A 22,067-nucleotide genomic window follows, 5' to 3' on the forward strand; every position below is an offset into this window, starting at 1 on the left:
AAGTTCTGATGTTGTATTTAATAGCATGAAAACTCAATTTTCCCTTGAGGATCGCATTAGATTGATGCAAGTATTGTGCTTAAATGGCTGGTAATGCTTAATCTAGTTATTTGGAGGTGTCTGTCTGTTTACTGAATATGCTATCTTAGTTAAATAGCTTAGATTTTTTGTATCTCTCTTTCCCTATCCCTCTTTTTTCCTTTTTTTTTACCAAGAGAATTTGCAGTCCTGCTGAAAACAGTATTAACCCAGCTTAAGCCATTCGATAGGCAAGACTATTAAAGTTCTAGGGAAATCATCCAGCAATTGCCTATTTCACCGTAAGTCCCCTTGTCTTTCCAACAAAAACACATCAAACCACTGAGTAATCTGGCAGTCAAGACCTGACAAACGAAACCTTGAGGTTGTCCCCTTTGATCAAACGTGAAAAATAGCATTAGGGATTTCCTTATCTCAAGAGAGGATAGGATACTCAGCAAGTACATTCTATTCTGCGTTGGCTGTATGGAGTTTGCAGCAATGCGATTTTAGACACGTCAACAGTTCCATGCACACCTCTGACTTCCATATGCTCTATATCCACTTTTCTACAGAGCATAGTTGCTATACCAGCCTCCATATGATTGCAAGTTCCTCTTCTTGCATTCAAACTCTCTATGGCCAATTCCATTGCAGTCATAACAAATATTATTTGCATAACCGAGAGAGGAGACATGCATGTAACTACTCCTTGATACATTTTGCACATATGCATGATGTCTATAAGATCCTAGATTATTCCTTCTAGAAATCTTTCTACATTCTTCTGCCCTATGGCCATAACTATTAGATGCGAAGAAATATCCGGTAAGGATGGCATATGACTTATAAATTTCTTACTGCCATGCATGGGGAGATCTTACCGGTCTAGCATCTCCATTTCTCCTTTGAGGATGGATCCTTGGTTGTCCATTTTGTGCAGCCCTTCCATCTGATTTCTTCTTCTCCCACACTTGCTTTGTCCTCTGTGCGGTACCATTTCCTTGTCTTCTACCGATAGGAGGTCTTCTTTGTTGTCTTCTCATTTTCTTGCTTCCAATAAAGTTGTCTTCTCCCATTTTCCCTTTTCCTTTGGGTTCTGCATTATTCCTCCTTCTTGCAGCACTGGTCTTCATTCTTGTCTGCAAGTCTTCGCGTGTTGTGGTTAGATCAACATTCTTCCGAGGAGCATATCTAACTGTAAAGGTATGTCCCTTGTTTTCTCCATTTGAGGAGACAAACAGAATGTCATTGTGGGGGACATTGTTGTTGGTGGAGCATTCACCGGCGCCACTACCTAAACCTTCAGTGTCCTTGGCATGCGTTTGCTTCTTCAACATCTTGTCCAAGGCATCACTGTTGCCATCAAACCGGATTCTTACCTTGAGCTCATCTTGACACTTCTCAAGGTCATTTCGGAGAACCTCCATTTCTCCAAGCAGCTTTTGATATTCTTTATCTTTTACTTCTAGCTCAGAGGCTAGATCATTGCACCGACACTCCTTGGTGTCTTCTTCTTGGGAGTTCAACTCTGAGAAGCATTTCTCAGAATCTTCAAGGCATTTGATCAACCTGTTTTGTTCCACCACTCCAGCATTCTTGAATAGGTTGTACCCATTCCTTACTCTTCTGAATTTTTCATGTGCATTTACAAGCTCTCCTTCAAGATCAACTCCTGCTTTGTATCCTTCTTAATCTTCAGTATCAAATAGGTCTTCTTGGCTAATTCCATCTACCTTATCTCCATCTTCTTCATTACCACTACCAAGTCGATCATACCGGTGGGATCTATCTCCATTAACCTCTTTTGATGTGTGAAACTCAATATCTGACTCATGGGCCATGAAGAAATGAGTCTCCTCATCACCATTGCTACTGCATAAATCTAGCCTACCTCTGTCATTTGTACATGTGTTTGTTGCATTGTTCTTCTCACTTCCACAAACTGATCCAATGGTGCAGGGTTCATTTCCATAGAGCTTCTTTAGTTTATCCCATAGACTCTTTGCCGATTTGCACTTATCCACCTGTGAGAGAACATCACCAATGAGCCCACTGAATATAGCCTTCATGGCTTCTTCAGAGCCGGTGGGAGGACAGACATTCCTAGGGAGACCATTAACAACCGACATCCATACATCAAACCCTAGAGAGGACAAGGAGACTTCTATTCTACAACTCCAAATAGAATACTTTGAACCATCAAAAACTGGAGCAGGGATTGACACTAAACAAACCATTGTGTCCTAGACAAGATCTACCCAAGCAAGAGAAAGCTTGCAAACAGGGTACCTATGCTCTGATACCAATTGTTAGACACAATGCACCACTGAGAGGGGGCTGAATCAGTACTTCTCAACTTTTTCTCTTTCACAGTCCTATGTGAGTATACCGATTAACAGATCTTAACTGAATGCGGACTTACCGGTTAGTGAGGAGACTAAACACAAATGCATTCACACAAGAGGACATCATATGACACCAGTATGTACGAGGAAAACCAAGGATGGGAAAAACCTCGGTGAGCAATTCTGCTAGAGTCTACTGCTCCAATCCAGCCTCACAATGAATCTATGTTACAATGTTTAGGGCACCAACCCAAGGAGCTACAACCCCTAATTTAGGGCACCAACCCAAAGGAGTTACAACCCTTGCACCGACCTACAACTCAATGATCACAATGATAGCTTCAAATAAAAAATTAGTCATGTTGTTACAAGTGAATCTTGTAACCATTTCATATACCCCACTCTGTCGATGAGACACCTTCTCTGTTGCACCGGTTCACTCATCTATTGCTCTCATATGTTGTTGCATTGCCGGTAAACTCTACTGGTTCACCTTTACTCTTCTTCTGCTCTACTAGATCTCCTCCTCACTGCTCTACTCTTCAGTCCTCTCAGTTGTCATCCTGTCGGCACAAGCACCTACCGGTAATCTCCATATTAACACTCTAGCTGCAATACCGGTTGCTCAAACCATACCGGTTAATCCTCTATTAAACCCTATCACCGGTTTAACCTTCACTCACTCAGTCACTATTCTCTTCTGCTATTTTCACTCTGACTGATCCAATTCTCTCATGCAACACTCAATCTCTTCACAACAGCTCTATCTTCTTCTATTCAGCAACCCGTAACAATATCTTTGGCTTCCTTATTTATCACCTAGTTTTCTCGCAAAAAGCCAATTCAAAATACATGGGCGGTTAGGGTTTCCTCATCAACCTCGAGGCAAACCAAATCCTATTCGATCCGATAGCCCAGACAGTTGTTTTCTCATCACCGCAATTGTTGTGCCTTCTTGATCACGCCTTCTATCTTTGGCAATCTGCTTTTTACCCTGTCAGCTGATTTCTTGGTCAATCAACAAGATTGGTCTTGCGGTTTCCTTCAATTGCCTCGATCTCCTCAATCACTCTGAGCTGGCTCTCTGTTGTCATCCAGAGCTCGAGCCGCAAACCTCTGCAACGGCTCTACAACACATCCCATGATTTACGGGATCTACCATTAATGTCGACCAACTCTGCAACTACCTCGTCGATGCACACCCCATCTACTGCTACATGCAAGTTCGCCACCTTGACTCCACGTGGCATCCATGTCAACCAATTGCCAGCTTGGATCCGTGTGTCGGTATGAACAGGATCATCGACCAACCACTCAACCAGTTCTTCTTTTTTGCCGGTTTGCTAACCCTACCGGTATCTCACACTTTACCGGTTATTCTTCATGTCTGCCCTTTGCTGAATTGTCGGTGGAACACCTTAGTCGGTCATCAGACATGTCTATCCATAGCATGCTTATTCTCATCAGGTGGGAAGTCTTCTGCATATGCACCTTGTCCATATTACCAGTGGACTTACATACCGGTAAACACTCTTGATGACACCATGTCATCAACCTTCAACAGACTCCATCTTCAGTCCGGTCATTTTCCTCTGTCTGAATCTGCTCAACCTTGCCTTCTCCCTGATCAGCTCGGATCATACCTCAACCGGTTTGTCAGAGTGAAAAACCCATCACTCTTCATTTGCATCCTGCAATGCACTCATGTGACTTCCCTGTCCAGCACATCTTCACATCTTCAAACAAGCACATGTGATCCGATCTAGGCACATTCATTGTCAGTCATCTCTTCTCATGGTGACTGCATCTTCATCTAGTGGGAGTCTTGTTGTTCTGCAACCTCATAGCATACCAGTGACCTGTTCATCCTTCTCCTCCGATGTTGATGTGGTTTAGGTAACATTCTGCCTCTTTATCACAAACAACATCCAAGCATGTTGCTCATTGTCAACACTTCACTTACCAGTTGACATACTCTTCTTACTGATGATACACTGTACCGGTAACCTGTCCATTTCATCCACACAAGTCAGGCACTAACTTGTGTACCGGTGACTGCAATGATCATTCCTCTGAATGACATTCTCTTCCTTACCTTACCGGTGTTCTGCAACACAAGGTGATATCAAAGATATCTCATCCTGTATTCCTCCATGACAGTGTTGCACATACATCTCTCATACTGGTAGTTATCCTATACCGGTTGACATCAATGACAACACAATGCCAACAAAGTGATCACTTAGAGCAACATTTGAGGAGATTTTTTTCAAGAGAGGATAAGATACCTTGGTATTTTATTCAGTGTACGAAGTGCATAAAAACACATCGAAAGACACATCTGAAGATATCAAAGGAAAGAGATTAAAATATTTATCATATTCTTTGTTGCGCATAATCTTCATCTTTGCTGGGCATGAAATCCTTTCTTTGCTCTTGTGAATGATTGATATTGCTGCCGAGCAAATACATAGTATCGGCCATGAATGAAAGGGTAATTTAAAGGCATTAGGAAGGTTTCTAAGCGGATTGCTGTCATTAACGAAGGTTACGTGAGGTCTGTAGCAAATTATCAGCAGGAGTGGACATCAAGGTGTTGGGAGTGACTCCCATAGCTGGCACAAACTCTTGGAGGGTACCAAGTGAGTTGGAAGCTTGGCATTGGAATTTGGGAGCATTGAATGTTGTTAGTAAAACATTAAGCAAGCTGGATGTTACAAGTCAGATCTATCTCTGTAATTTCGTATGTTTTGATGCTCAAAAAAGTAATGGGGATCCTCTTATTTGCTTATAAATGACAAATGTTTGATCTAATGCTTTCAAGTTTAAGTGTGAATGTATTGGGGAAACTTGTTTTATTTTAATCATAAGACCATGTTTGCCAAAAGCATTATAAATACAAACTTTTTAATGTATATGAGCTGTTTAATGAAATGCCCATAATATGAACCTTTGAAAAGCAGGAAAAAAGTTGCCTTAAAAATTGGATCAGATCATCGCAGTTGCAAGTTTGGACCAAATATCCAAGTAGAGGATATTAGAACTCATGTCAATAAAAGGCCTTACTTTTCTTCAAAGCAAACTTGCACTAATATTTGTCACTTAGAAGGTTGTTGATTCACTTGCGGACCTATTTGGCACACCCTTTTCTCTTGAACTCCATATTAAATAGTCAACTGTTTATTTTTGCTGTTTCAACCACTCACCAAATTTGTTCCTTTGTCCTCCAGGCACACCAAAACGCAATCTTCACCACTTTTATGATGCTTACAATGCTAGCATTTTAGAACAATCAAAAGCCACCTGTTGTGTCATTTTAAATGGTTACAGTCATGTGAATTTCATAAATGTGCTATGTAAACAAAATTAGCAATGAATCTTCTATCTCACACATCTCTCTCACATCTTCTTGCATTCAATCTTTCATAAAAATCTTTAGAACTCTTTTGGGTTTTTCTTCCATTATGGTAAACTACCTGTGGCTATTACATTTATTCCATTACCATTGTAATTTCATAGTTTATCCTCCTTTAAAAACTGCAACATCACACCCCTCTCCAGTTCCAAAACACGGCATTTTGGCAATTCCCTTTTTTGCTTCGGCTCTTTCCATTCACCAAAGTAGCAACACACATTGTAGAAAGCTTTTACAATTTGTTATCATCCAAGCATTTCTATTTACAAAGACCTTTGCACTTAGGTCAAGAAACACTTCCAACCTTCCATTGGTTACACATTGAGATTGAAGTACACCTTCCGGGAACAAATTGAAGAAGTCTCTAAAGCATCAATACCATTTTTCCTTGACTTTACCTTAGCTCTCAAGTCTCAACCCCAATATTTCTCTACAAGTAAATCAGCCTAGAAGATGTAAGCACTGCACTGACCAACAGAACAATGTGTACAAACCATGATAATTTAAAACCTCTGGACCCAAAGGTCATGATCATACTATAGCAATTGCCAATGTAGGACACTCTCCACCATGAAAGTGTGGCTGCCATTCTGGATCCTTGTTTTTGAGATTTGAGGTTAAATTTTTCAGTTCTTCACACTTCCAACTTTTGCATTTAGTCACTACAACAATATACTAGTTGTGACCACACTGTGAACAACCTCCACTGCCATATACTAGTTTCTTACCACAATCAAATCTAGAACTCTTGCAACTTCAGTTTACCAATCTGGCATTGCCCCTGTAAGCCATCCTATGCTTCAAACAGCATATTAGGAATACAATTTCTACCCCACTTGTACTTTCAAGCACATTAATTAGTTTCTTTAGAATAAAACTTAGCTCTATTATTAATTAATTACACAATAATTTGTTTACAGATATTGTTTTATTCCTTTATGGTTAAGTGGAGTAAATAAATATTAAGTGTAACCAATACATCTGATTACGAAAAAAACCTAGGAATTGCTGTAGTGTCTCCGTGTTTATTCCAGATTCTTATTATTAATATGCCCTAAAAAATTCCATCATATCCTTTTCACTCTCTAAACTCAACAGTCAATCTGTATAAAAGGTTTACCCCATCCCAAAATGTAACTTAATAGACAAAATTAGCAAAGGTTGTTCCTAATGTATAATATAGTACAACAACAACAATAACCTAGTTTGCATGTCATAAATTGGGCATACTAAAATTTGATATTAAATGACATTAAATATTTGTGTACTCCAATTTCTTTCATCATTGATAATAGGCTAAATCTTAATTAGAATTAGAGCAATGTGAGATTTTAATTTGGAAATGTGAGAAAATATGTACAAAGCATTTCTTCCAATGCCAAATGGATGAAGCAGAATAAGATGTCAAAGATAAAACACTAGACACCATGGTGATATCTCTAAATAATACAAAAGTTTTCTCCATACATAATACAACAAACATCTTTTTCCTTGCAACATGAATACAAGGCTATTCCAAATGTCATATATTTCCATTAACTAAAATTTAATACTAGAACTCAACGAATAGTCATACATAACAATTATTTTCATGATTGATAAGAGACTAAAACCTAATTAAATAAAACAACATAGAAAACTAACAAAAAATGTGCAAAGTGCTTCTTCCTATGACTAATGCATTAAGAAGAGTAAGATGTGGAAGAGAAAAAGCTACATACCATGACAGTTTCCCTCAGTAACACATTAAGCTCTTGCAACCGAATTCCTTTCGAAAAATCCTGAAATATAGCCGAAACAAAACCTATAAGACTAAAACAATGGAAAATATCTATCAAAGGATTTCGATATGAATGAAATGAATTATTTAAGACACTAAACCATCAGAGGCTGAAATGTTAAGTTCAAGGAGACCATGACCAAATGAAGTGAGAAAAAAAAAATCAACAGCTGAAAACTATTTGATTGTTCCTTAGTTTGCAAAACATATTTATATAATTCCTGTGTAGTTGTTGTTTTTTGGTTATCTACAACTTGGTTTAGGTATCTACGCAACACAAAAAATAGCACCTAAGCACAGCATTTTGGTAGCTTAGGGTTCATCAAATCCATCAAAAAAGAGAAAAAAACCTCATTCCAAAGTTTATCCATCGCTAAAAAACTATCTTACAGATCTTGTTATTGGTTTTGGTTTGAGTTCAAGGGTTCAACCAAAAAACATTTAGGGGCTTCGATGCATTTTAGGTTCATCGATACAAAAACATATAATAATCAAAAATATATACATTTTGCAGCAGTAATTAAGCTCAAAACACACCATCATATTAAGAGTCAAATAACATAGCAAAATACTCCCACATATTAGCAGTCAAATATTAGTCAAACTTGAATGTAATGATATATATTAAACTTAAAACTTACTAATGTCAAGTGTCAACAATTAGCCGTCATTGATCAAATATCATGTGTGTCATCAAAAATATCATCACCACCATCCATATTAAACAATGTACATTGTAGTCAATTCGAACCACAAATAGTGGCACTAGACCTCTCATGCTCACTAGTTGCCTCATAGTCATCGTCAACATCAAGTGCAACAGCAACATTAATTAGATTAAAATGTTTACATGTCAAATTGCTGACCTAGACCAATGAACAGTCAACACTCCAATCAGAAACTTTCCTACCTCCTCTTCATCGTTGTACTGCCTCTGCAAAATGGTAGATCACCTCCCTAAGGTGGTATGACAATTACCAAATGCATAAAAAGAAACCTTATATAGCTTCAACATCTTTTGTATTACGCTACAGCGGGTTTGACTATGTATTGTGTCTTCAAAACGTGGCATTCCTTAGAAGTGTGGCAGCTAGTTTAGAAATAACTGGTGTCACAAAAGTTTGCACCCGTGTTGAGCTATCAACTCAACAACCTCGTGAAACATGGAAACAACCCGAAAGTGTCGGACCTTGCACAATGGGGTTGAATCTCCAGAGAAGATTGGCTTCCTTATTAATCCAAGGGCAGGTGTTGAACCAACTCAACACTGCAAATTCTACTTCTAAACCTATCCTAACAGCTTGTAGAGGAAAAGAGAAGAAAGAAATGCTTAAATTCAAGGAGCTGATTGAAAGATGCCAAGTTGTGATTGCAGCAATCTGATTTAATTTTCTGATTCTGATTTCTTTGGCCAGCGGTAGGGGAATTTGGTTTTATATGTTTGTTTTTGAGGTTTTATGTTTTTTTTGTGTTTTTGTAATATATATACCTTGGGAATTTAACAATGCAATTGAATAACAAGGATGAAACGTAAACAATTGACTGGAAATAAATTTTCAGATTGACTGAATTATTAACAGCAATTAACAAATGTCAATAAATAATGAAATTCAACAATGACAAGCCAAAATTGGCCTACCAGGAGTCCAACGCCTTGCTTGGAGGCCTTCTTTATTGACTTGAATGAATCCAGATGCTGCTACAGGAACTTCCAAGGTTTTCTAAGTACTCCTTGAAGTTATATTCTCCTAAATAATAATTATCAAAAACAAATCTTGCACAAATAGATGAAACTGCTGCTGTTTGGCTCAGGCCCCCAGGAGACTTCACTGAAATTGATCAATTTTCCACACTGATTTTCTCATATCTCTCTCCAAAGTTGTCATAAGCCTGAAAGAATGATTTAATTCTTTATTCCTAATGTTGACAATGAATTTTATGCAAAAGAACCAACCGCAAACCCTCCAATTTATTTTCTATGGTCTCCCAAGCAAGATAGGTGGAACAGATGGCCTAGGAATAGTACAGCTGGCATGGATGTGTTATTTCTTGCTGAAGAACCCTAACCAAGTGCTCAGATTTCATCTTCACTCTCAATCTTGCAATTCTGATTCACAAATCTGCACAAATTGACCCTCAATTGGCCTGAAACTTGTCTTTTCCAAGTGCTGAAGTAGGGATATTGGCTGGAGTATCGTCCAACCTGCTTGAACCAAGGGTTTTCATCTTTAATTTGGGCCTCCAAGCTGTTGTGTCTACTATGGCGGATTGTTGCAGACAGAAAATGAAGAAAATAAACAACAAAACATAATCGATAATGATTCAAATCCACACTTATGCCTTCAACCCCTAATTCAAACCCCTAAAGTCATCAAAAGAAGATTCTAATGGAATTTTTTCTACCCCATAAGTTCGACGGGTATGAGGGTCATCCCATCATTAAAATTCAGAGTTACCCGGGGACGCGTCCCCGACCTGAAAACCCCCGTCCCCGTCTCGGGGACGTTTCGGGGACTTGGGGACGGCCAGGGGACGTTTCCCCCCGTCCCCAAATTGCCCTATATTTTTAGGGGACGTCCCCGAAACGGGGGGACGCCTGCCCTAGCCTTGGGGGACGTCCGTACGTCCCAGGGACGGCTGGGGACGGCTGGGACATCCCCAATCCATCCCGGGGACGGCTAGACGTCCCCCTTATCTAAGGCCATTAATAAATATTAAAAAACTAAAAAAAGTTGTATTTTCAAATTTTTTAAAAATTTTTCTAATATAGGCCCCTTATTAATTCAAATTGTTAGTAAAAATAAAAAAATTAAAAGATAACATTAATTTAATTCATAATTTTGACAATGAAACTATATGGCAGCAGTGTAGCCTTTGGGCATTTTGACACAGAGATTAGAAAATCGCCCAAAAATCGCCAAACTCGGCGAGTTAATAGAAAAATAACACCCAACACCTTTATGAAAGAATAAGTTTTTTTGGCCTCGCGGGGCGCTGCCCCTCGACCCCGCAAGGGGCGATGCCCCTTGACCCCACCTTGGGGGCGCTGCCCCCAAACCCCCGTTGAAAAATATGGGGGGAAACCGCGTCGATAGAAGTAGGGAAAATTTAACCTCTTTGTTTTGACATTTTGTATGTTATTTCTTTAATATCTATTATGATATGCATATTGACAATGTGAATGAATTGAAATTCTGATTTATGAATGCATAATTGCATATTGTCTATTGAGTATTAACAATGTTGTATGTTCAGAATTTACATTCTAAAATGTCTTCAACTTTTCATAGTATCATACACATGCCATTTCCATGTTTTATTGTTTCATATGAATATAATGTATGTATGCATGCTTTATCCATGTTTTCATATGAACATTTAGAATTTTGAAATTTTCCTATATATTTTAAATATTTCCTATATTTTAATAGCCGTCCCCTTTGCCGTCCCCCGCCATCCCCAAATTTGGCAAAAAAATTTGCCGTCCCGGAAACGTGTCCCGCCGTCCCCTGCCGTCCCCGTCCCGGAAACTCGGGGTAACTTTGTTAAAATTTGGCCACCTTTTTAAATTACCTTTTGCCTAGAAAGATGTCCCAAGGGGAAATTGTAAAGTTTTATTAAAACATCTTTTAACTTAACTTTTTCTATTTTTAGAAAAAGTGAATTTTATAACTTTATATTATAAAGTTATATTATTAATTTCACAAAAGCAAGAAATTGACTTTGTAATATCCCTTGGCTAATCTGACCCTGTTTCGCTTATTTGAACCCCAAGGAATATTGTCAAACACTTGGCATACAATGTTTGAAGCCGCTGTAGTGAATTCTTCATTTGTCTTCTTTGGGTTTGTAGGCTGCAAATGAAGTTATGGAAAGCTTCTAACAATGCAAAGCTGTTATAGAAATGATATACTAGCTGTTTTAGACCTTTCCACACATATGTAATGACTGAAATTAACTAGTACAGCTAGTTGACATTAAGACAAACACTTGTCATGCATCCCAATGTATACCTACAGCCATTAGGCATTTCAACAAACAATTGGCATGAAAGCTAAGTGGCTGATCACTGTTGAATGTTACCATGAATGTGGAATATGCAAATTATATCTCCATTAAACATATGCAACCTCCAAGTATTTCATGATATAATCATAATAGAAAATGATGCAATGAAGTAATGATTTTCTAATACAATGACCATAGATAGAAAACCTGGTATTTCAATGGCTGCCTTGATATATTGGTTTGATTCTCCTCATATGCAAATCCCTTGTCAAATATATATAGCTGTTCAACCTTTCTAAATCCCCTTCTATAGAACTCAAACTACTGTAGCGCATTGTTCATGGCACTGTAGCGCACTGTTCACGGCACTGTTCATGCGCACTGTTCACGGCACTGTAGCGCACTGTTCACGGCACTGTTCATGCGCACTGTTCACGGCACTGTAGCGCACTGTTCATGCGCACTGTTCACGGCACTGTAGTGCACTGTTCATGGCACTGTAGCGCACTGTAGTCTCTTTCAATCTGCAACCAAACTCTGAAATAAACCCTCCAATCAGCTCAATATTGACTTCTGAATGAAGCCAATTCTCACAAGCATAATCAGATGATATTGCACACCCTCTATATGCTGTTACAATGAAGAAGCCACGCTCTCCAATGCCGACAAGCCTTGAATCCTGCAGAAACCCTTGGTATTCTACACTTCAATGTTCCAGAGAAACTTCAATCAAAAACTCCAATCACATAATCAATCCCCCTTCTCTTCTTTTCAAAAGCCTTATATATATTTCCCATGAAGGTTCGATTTTCTCCAATAAGGCATTAAATCAATTAATGATATTAAATGACATTTAATGATATAATATTTTCACTTCGTCATTTAATATTTCACCTTGGTAAAAAAGCCACAATTAATTAATTAAATGGTCCCCTTTAATGATACTTGGACCCTTACTTAAGTTATAATATAAAATTATATTATAACTTAATAATATAACTCAAAACATTAATGTTTATTTAAACTAAATAAACATTAATATCTCCATTAATATTCAACATTTTTGAACGCCGTCTGAACTGGGAGCTGACATGATGAAGCTGCATATGACCATACGCCCTTTACTAAAAATAGCAGGGGTCCATCTCTAACATCCCAAGACTTACTAAAAATAGGAAGTAGAGCAAATGATGTTCGAATGATGCCAAACAAAGACCAAACTGAAGCACTCTGAACACTGGAGATGATACCAATCCTCAAAAGACCCTCTATCCAACACATTAGCCTACGAGGGTCAGGATAATAGGCTAATCTCACAAAATCCAAGTCTGCTAAAATGGGGACATTACAGTCTGCCCCTCCTGAAATTGCTTGTCCCCAAGCAATATCGACTGCAAAGAAACTCCTCCACCTGGATCCCAAATGAAGACCTGTGTAATGTCCCTGGTATTACCAAGCAACTCCTGTAATGCCCACACCAAGGGCACAACTAACAAGACCTGCCAAACTAAATCAACCTCAACAGCAGGTGTCACAAGAACATGAACATCAAGTGGAAGCAACTCTGAAAACTGACAATGTTTGCTTCCCAAAACAGGGAACATTAACCGGAACTCAGATGCACACAAAGGATCCCTCAACATACTCGCTAGTGTCCCACATAGTATACCTGGATTCCAAATCCAGGGTAGAAATCTGCCATGTAAATCTCCCTCAGACTTTCGCTGCTCAACACTGATCGCCACTTCACCATGCGAGATGTGGTGAAGCCAACCCATGAGACCTATCCAAACTGCAACACTAACTCTGTCATCACCTGGATCCCAATGCAATCTATACACACATCCATCTGTACTGTGAAGATAGGAGTACCTGGCAACATCTGCTACGCAACATCTCTCCACAACCTCTGCTAAACCCTCATGGATGTGATATCCAACTAAACCATCATGCCCATTGTCACCATAGTCTCTCTGAAGCCATGTATCCAAAGATAGCCTCTGTGTCATAGGAGTAACAATCTCCTCCGGATACGCATCAACATGATGGGAAACTGAACACTGCTCGAGCAAGTAGCCACCAACAATCAACTGAGTCGGGTACTTGCAACTGCTAGTTCCATCTGCTGAAAATGGTAACTCTCCATCCCACAATGGATGGTATAATCCTGAAGCCAATCCACATCGATGCATCATCAAGTCCTCCACGTGTGGATCAAAAGAAAAGTGATGAGCACTTCTCACTGTGTAGTTGCGATCGGTCAAGGGCTCATCTCTAACAATACTGGAATCATGAGATGGCTCCAATCTCTGACCCCGAACAGTTGATTGGGTAGGGGCTCTGGTAACCCTCTTTGCAAACCCAATCACAAAATCTCTATTAGGAAGCATTGTAGTCAGAGTATCAATAATTACTCCCACACCACGCCTGATGGCGAGAGAACCTCGGATGAGAGTATCCTTGGTGGCTCCAAACGGACCCTCTCGAAACTCAGGACTCTCAAGAAGGTACTCAATAAATGAATCTGTGCAGTAAAAACAATATAAGGCTGAGTCAACCTTATCCTCTAAGACTTGCAGCTGATCACTCTGACTCTGAGAAACAACAAGCTGGCGTCCAAAATCAGCTGCATGGGATGAAGTAACAAATTTGCTTCCAGGAGAGGGAACCAAATCTACATGAGAGCCATACTCCCAACCAGATGACACTATGCGAGTTCCATGTGAAGTGGATGGCGTAACATCGCGTACTAACACACAACTCTCTGGAGAGTCCACCACTACCACACAAGAGCTATCAATAATCTGATCTGTATCATTTGTCATAGCACTAACCTCGGGAGAACCTGATGCAACAAGTGGTTCTCTGCTACTCTCAACCCAAATACTCATCCCAGCTAAGTCATCTGTACCTACATCAGTGACGGATGTAACCACATCCTCAACATACCCATCACTACAACCTGTGGGTGTAAACTCATCACCAAGTGATGCTATAGGAAACTCAACTGTATCCACAAATGGTGAAGACTGTGCTAAACTCAACGCCACGGTAAGTTCCTCAACCTGTGATTGTGACTCACGAAGGGCTGACTGAGCGCTCTCCAACGAGTCCATAGTCACCTCAAGCTCATGGGTGAGCTCATCAACCTCCTCCTCCTTTCCCTTTAGTGCATCGTAGCAAGTGCAATCCCACTCGAGAAGATAATCCCTATCAGCAAGTAACTGCAAGTAATTCTGTTTCATTATCCCAATAGCTGCTCGGAGTGCATGGAACTCTGCCAGGGAAAGGCTACTATCACCGTGCTCATATGTCTCAGGAGTACTCCAACCAAAGGTCGCCAACATTTGTCGAGCGACATCAAAATGCTCCAAAGCTGTAGCAATCATATCATCATTAACCTTCAACTGCCCAGCCAGATGATGATACCCCTGTGACTCATTCTTTCCACCCAAATCTGCACTATGGTATGAAACTGAATCAACATCACTCACCTCGTGATCAACAACATCATGCATGCAATCAATTGTGCACACATCAATATCTAAAGTACTGCTGCTATGTACCTCGTAGGATGGCTCAACTGGCAAGGTAGAAGTTGTTGTTATGACAATATCTTCACACACTTCCACTTCCAATGTAACTACATGGCCATCCAACTCATGATTCTGGGATCCTATGCCAAAGCATAAATCTTCAAACTTATTTTCTAAGGTCTGATCTGAAAAATCAGACTCTAAATGACATGAATCCACATCACACATTACCCCATTAGTACCCAAATCTCGAGTACCTTCATGCGGCAACTTAATAGAAGCATCTTGCACATGTGTAGTCACTACTCTCTCATGCTGATGCAAAATTTCATCACTGCTGTCATGTAGATCAGAACTCTTATGAGCCAAAATTCCCATGCAATCCTCATTCTTGACACTTGTATCACGAGTGCCAATACTCAAGGTCACTCCCACAACACTTTCTGAACTTTCCATGACTTTCAAATCATCATTACACTCAAGTGCAAGGCTGCTGTCATGAAAATCAGACTTGTTATCATGACTGATAACAACTTCTTGAGTGTCAATAATCACCACATTCTCTTCAAGTTTCACCTTTTTATCCTTAAAAATAGATGTCATATACCGAGCAATTCTATCAAGTTTTGCAGGGTGTGAAATCAATTCATCTAGCTTCTTCTGGTTTTGTTTTAACTTTTCCAGTGAGGAATACACTTGCTTCATATTCCGGTCCAAATGATTCTGGGTACTTGAAGTAAGCATGATTAGCTAGCTGAATCAATCTACCCAACAGGTTGGCAGGAAACCGCTCTGATACCACTGTAATATCCCTTGGCTAATCTGACCCTGTTTCGCTTATTTGAACCCCAAGGAATATTGTCAAACACTTGGCATACAATGTTTGAAACCGCTGTAGTGAATTCTTTATTTGTCTTCTTTGGGTTTGTAGGCTGCAAATGAAGTTATGGAAAGCTTCTAACAATGCAAAGTTGTTATAGAAATGATATACTAGCTGTTTTAGACCTTTCCACACATATGTAATGACTGAAATTAACTAGTACAGCTAGTTGACATTAAGACAAACACTTGTCATGCATCCCAATGTATACCTACAGCCATTAGGCATTTAAGCAAACAATTGGCATGAAAGCTAAGTGGCTGATCAATGTTGAATGTTACCATGAATGTGGAATATGCAAATTATATCTCCATTAAACATATGCAACCTCCAAGTATTTCATGATATAATCATAATAGAAAATGATACAATGAAGTAATGATTTTCTAATACAATGACCATAGATAGAAAACCTGGAATTTCAATGGCTGCTTTGATATATTGGTTTGATTCTCCTCATATGCAAATCCCTTGTCAAATATATATAGCTGTTCAACCTTTCTAAATCCCCTTCTATAGAACTCAAACTACTGTAGCGCACTGTTCACGGCACTGTTCACGCGCACTGTTCACAGCACTGTAGCACACTGTAGTCTCTTTCAATCTGCAAACAAACTCTGAAATAAACCCTCCAATCAACTCAATATTGACTTCTGAATGAAGCCAACTCTCACAAGCATAATCAGATGATATTGCACACCCTCTATATGCTGTTACAATGAAGAAGCCACGCTCTCCAATGCCAGTCTCACAAAATCCAAGTCTGCTAAAATGGGGACATTACAGACTTAGTATTGGTCCCCTTTGGCTAACCAATCATCTCCATCCTCTGAACTTCACCTGTGGAGATGGGTGTCAACTGAATTTACACATTTGGGTAGCAACTAGAGAAGTGGAGACATTACAGTGATGCACCAAGATAAGTGGCATTCCTCACCACAAAGTGACACAAACAATCAATCGAAATACCCTAGAGATTCACAAACTTCAATTGCATGAATGACCCCAAGCACATGTATGGAGGTTACAAAAATGTTGAATTCAAAGGGGACAAGGTTTCCAACAAGTCACACCTATAAACAATTTAACACAGCATACACGTGAGAGAAAGCCACAAAACATACACTTACAATGAAGGTAAAAGAGCATACACAACAGGCATAAGTTGAACGAAGGAAAGAATGATAATTTCAATTCATTCTCGAGCCAATGGCCAAACTTACAGTTGCAGAAATGCAAGCGAATATTAAAATCTTCAAGAGAAGTGAAAGAGCAAAGAGTAGCCCAAGCCAGCACAGAGAGAACCTAGTATAATGAGGCCAAACAGCCTATATATAGCAAACTAATCATAGAGGAGAGACCATAGGTCAAGGAGAAGAAGCCTTGATTGTGGCATGCACAGAGGAATGTCAATAAAGGAAGGCAAGAAGGTGGACAGAACTGACATAATGTGTATGCAAGCAACCTAACCTTACCCTGACAAAGCAATTTGAAGAAGAAAAGTACTTCTACAACATGGATTGCCTGACATTCCAAAGTCAAAGCATGCAAACCTGACATGAAAGCCATCAAGTAACCATAAATAAGCATAGCCCTAGACTCCACTTGATGGCAACCCTGCAAAAAACATTAAATGCACCCTTGTAGCTCCATGAATAAAAGTAGACAAGTTGCAAGGGTTGGTATATAATTAAGAGCCTTGAGTGTTGATCACGTTATCTGGAAGTTGTTTGTTCAAAATTTTGTACACTTGAGAAGGTGCAAAATTGTGGTTTCAGCCACAATGAGTATAAAACTCTCCTAATTTGGGGAAGGCTCCCCATTTACTACTACTAACACTAATCTAATTTGGGTGGGATAACATCTTATTCTCTTTCTTCAGATTAGATGATATTCTTTCTCTTATTTCAAAAAACAAGTTACAACAAGAACGGTAAAAAGAGAAATGAAACTTTTTGTAGCATTTTTAGAACATAAAGGGAAGCAAAATTCCCATGAAAGCACAAAGACTTCCGTCACTTCCCTAGGACGGGAAAAGAGAAATAAAACCACAAAGTCTTCAACACTTAATACTATCCTATCAACCCTCTCAAAATGATAACAGTGTACAACACATAGCAGCTCAAAGTCTATCTGTATGATACACTTCATCTTACATGCATAAGTCTTAAAAAATAAAAGCAGCACAAAGTCTACAAGTTATCTTCTTACTTGAGCTTTCTACACTAGCTTCAAACGTGATAAGCAGCTCAAAGTCTACCAGACCAAGCCTAAAAACTAAACTTATAACTCTGAATACAATTAGCAGCTCAAAGTCTACATGATTGAATTTAAATCCCTCTTGATCAATAGAACAAAAATCACAATCAATTCGAAAAATATCGTCACATAACAACTTGAATTGGCACAAAGTCTCAACACAACTTGCCTCTTTTATTGAAAGCAATTTAATTTACATCTAAGCTCAAAGACTTAGAGTGCACATACAAACTAGCAGGATTTTGTTGCATTGCCAAAAGATGATCATTACAACAAGCACCTCGTCTATATATAGGAGAGAAGCTGAGATCAAAATGTGGGAGAAGTCTAACCAACTAAGACTTATTCCACAACAAACTACCTATGACTTATTCAACATTGCAAGTCCTATTGCATTTCGACTTGCAATGCGATTACATGTAATTACAAGTTACAACTTTGCAAGTGATATGATATGCTGCAATTACAATTTCTGACATTACATGTAATTTGTCAAAATGAAATTACAAATACATAATTGAAACTAAGTGTCCAGAGACACGACTCTATCTACATGATCCTCTGTTTGATCTTCATTTTATTATAAGACACTATGTGATTGAAGTACTCAAGTTTGGGAATGGCATCTTGAACCGGAACAAGAACTTGCACCCTTGATAGTCTTTGTGTCCTTGGTCAGCGAACTTCAACCTTATCACATGCTTGGGGTAGTACCATTTCTTCAAGAGCGAAACTCTTCTCTTCATTGTGTTCTTTCTCCATGCTTGATTCACTTTGTCACTAGATAACTTCATGAGGATTGTTGACACTTGGGCTGTCCCATGAATTACTGTTGTATCTCTTCTTCTTTTGTTCACTGATGAAGAACCCATAACACCTTATTCAAGATGAAATTGTTATAAAACAATGCCCAAGCCTTGATTTGCTGGTTTGATATCGTGTGTGCAAACAAGACTGACAAGGGAAGGGATAAATTGATGCAAAAATGGGCTCACAAGTGAATTTTGAGTTTTGAAGAATGCATTAAATGCATGGAAAAACAAGAGCATTGACTTGCAATTGTGGAGAATGAACATGCAACTTCATATGTGTATGGGAAAATACAAGTTTGCACTTGTAATTGGATCCTTGAGACTCATTTTCAAGTGTCTTTGAGTGCATTTTGGACCAATTTCGGATCTTCGGGAAATGACGGCAAGTAAAATAAACCTGGACATCTCGCACTTGCAATCGGGTCTCCAAGACCCAACTGCAAGTGTAAGTGTATAATTTGAAGGCAAGTGATAATGGATGCTTGTAGTCGGATCTTGAAGACCCGATTGCAAGTGCCTAGCAGGTGATATAGTCTCTTGGAAAGCACATTGAGCATGGGGGGCTATGAGTACAAATGGAATAAGTTTGCCAATTTGAGATGCAAAGATAAACTTCACACTTGCAATCAGATCTTGGAGACCCGATTGCAAGTGTGCAAAACGAGCGTAGAACAATACATTTTATACTTGTAGTCGAATTCGGGAAGGATTTTTCTCATAAATAAGCTTGCAATCAGGTCTTCAGGACCCGATTGCAAGTCTCTTTATCTTGCCATTGAAACAAGCTTTATTCCAACCAAATACTTATAAAACGCGAAGGATAGGGAAAAGCGAACCCACACACACATAGCCCGATCCATTAGCAGAATTGTAGAAGAATCAAACCCCATTTTATTTGGAACATATGAATAAGGGAAAGGACATGAATTTGCAAGGCGAAAGACGTGAGAAGCATTTGCAACAGAATGGAAGGCATGTGAAGCGTTTGCAAAGGATTTGAAGGCGTATGAATGCGTCCTAACCCAACATAATGCAACCAAAATATGACAATCAAAAACCCACGAAAGAGAACTCAAATGCAAATCAAGTAACCCAAAAGAAACACGAATACATCAAAAAAAGACAAAGCAATAAAGAAAATGGAATCAATTGAAAAGTGTTGTGACGTTTTCACACATCGCCCCATTGCAAATGGGGACCCCCTACTTTTTTTGGCCCTCCCGGTCTTTTGGCTTGTGTTTTTGGTGTCTTTTCGCAGCAGTCTTGTGAGTCTCTCTGCTTTGCAAATGTTTAGGGGTCATATTGATTAAAATCTGCTTTTTGTTTGAGCGAATTCGGCTAAGTCAAGGACTCGTTTTATGAATTTTAAGGTTTTTGCCTTTTGTCCTAGATTTTAGGGGTTCCTGTTAGGGTTTCGGGAAAACTAAGCAGACGACTGGAATCAGGACCCTTCAAGGAACCTCCCAGTAAAATTTGAGCCCGAACAGAGCAACTTTCTATTTTTAGAAAGTCCCTATTTTTTAGGGATTTTTTCGAGTCCCGGAATGTCGCCATTTTGCCAAAAATCAAACTTACTATTTTTAGTAATTTCTATTTTTAGTAAGTTTCTATTTATAGTAAGTCATTCATGCGTCCTGTTTTAGGCTCTAACTCTGACATTTTGGAAAAGTTTCTATTTTGGGAAAGTCTATTTGTGGCAGGATCAAGCTAGCAGACAGCGAAGAATCAACATGCACAATCACTTCTAAATCTAGAAAGTTGAAAGCAGACAGGCAAGGGTCTAAAATGGCTAAGTATGAGAATCATCCCTGAAGTGGAAGGCACAAAATTGTTCTAAGTCTGGAAAATCCACCTTCAAAATCCCAAAGTGGCATCTCAGCACAGACAGTGGTCAAAATTTGGCTAAGTTTGGATCTCCTATTCCAGAAGAGGAAAGCAAGCATGATCATCCAAGTCCAGAAATTCACATCAATCCACCAATGTCATCCTAATCTGAAAATGGCCTGAAATTTGACTAAGTCTGGAAATTTGGAAAATCTTAAAAAATTCCAGAATTTGCATTATGATTCCTATGGACCTGAAACCACTCTCAAACATCCTGAAAGTATATATGAAATATAACTTAAAGTATAAAAAAGGAAAAGGACATATTGAAATATTTCATATATATATCTTGACGAAGAGCCTGAAATAGTGGAAAAATCCATCTCTCCATGGACATCTCCAAAATGCGCCTAGGTATGGGCTAGGGCGCTAAAACCAAGAAGTAATTCGCAAGTGCAATTTTCCGCCTCTCCATGGACATCTCCAAAATGCGCCCAGGTATGGGCTAGGGCGCTAAAATCAAGAAGTAATTCACAAGTGCAATTTTCTGCCTCTCCATGGACATCTCCAAAATGCGCCTAGGTATAAGCTAGGGGGCTAAAACCAAGAAGTAATTCACAAGTGCAATTTTCCGCCTCTCCCTGGACAGAGCCAAAATGCACCCAGGTCTGGGCTGGAGTGCTGAATCCAAGAAGTCATTCACAGAGAGAAAATTCATGAATCCTTGGCGTGGTAAAAAAAAAATTTCATCCAAGCAAAGAATTTAAAATTTTGCCTAAGGCACAGAATCCAAGGAGTCAAGGAGGAATAAAAAGAAGAACTCCCCTCGGGAGAATTTCAGTTATGCTATTTTTAGACATCAAATCTCAGCCAAATATGGAAATTTTCATAGATTCAGAATCGGGGTGAAATTCTTCATCCAATGAACCTGGCTCCTAAATTTTAGGAGGATCCCTAAAAAATAGGGATGTTGAAAAGGAGACATGGACAATTCACAGAATAATGAATTCCTTCCTCAGGAGGAATTTCCGCCCCATCCTTGTGGAGGGCGCCAGAATGAACAGCGCACAAAGAGATGAATTCCTTTATCCAGGAAGAATTGCACCCAAGAAGAAGAAATTCCAAGAAAGGTGAAAATTTGGCTAAGTGCCAGAAATTCCCTCCTTCAGGACAAAATTCCAGGAAAG

At 39.1% G+C, this 22,067-nt stretch overlaps 1 protein-coding gene across 3 annotated transcripts in view; it reads right to left on the bottom strand.

The window, feature by feature from the left end:
- Positions 1 to 22,067, bottom strand: part of LOC131042656 (uncharacterized) — a 278,257-nt gene that overhangs the window by 138,245 nt on the left and 117,945 nt on the right. For all 3 annotated transcript variants that reach the window (XR_009105286.2, XM_057975978.2, XM_057975977.2), the window contains one exon: positions 7,503 to 7,562. Coding sequence is in view for 2 of the 3 variants with exons in the window: in XM_057975978.2 (XP_057831961.2) it covers positions 7,503 to 7,562 (60 nt within the window). In the remaining variant the exon portion in view is untranslated. The remainder of the gene's footprint in view (positions 1 to 7,502; positions 7,563 to 22,067) is intronic.

Source organism: Cryptomeria japonica, chromosome 3 (assembly GCF_030272615.1).
Source record: "Cryptomeria japonica chromosome 3, Sugi_1.0, whole genome shotgun sequence".
NCBI classification, from domain to species: domain Eukaryota; kingdom Viridiplantae; phylum Streptophyta; class Pinopsida; order Cupressales; family Cupressaceae; genus Cryptomeria; species Cryptomeria japonica.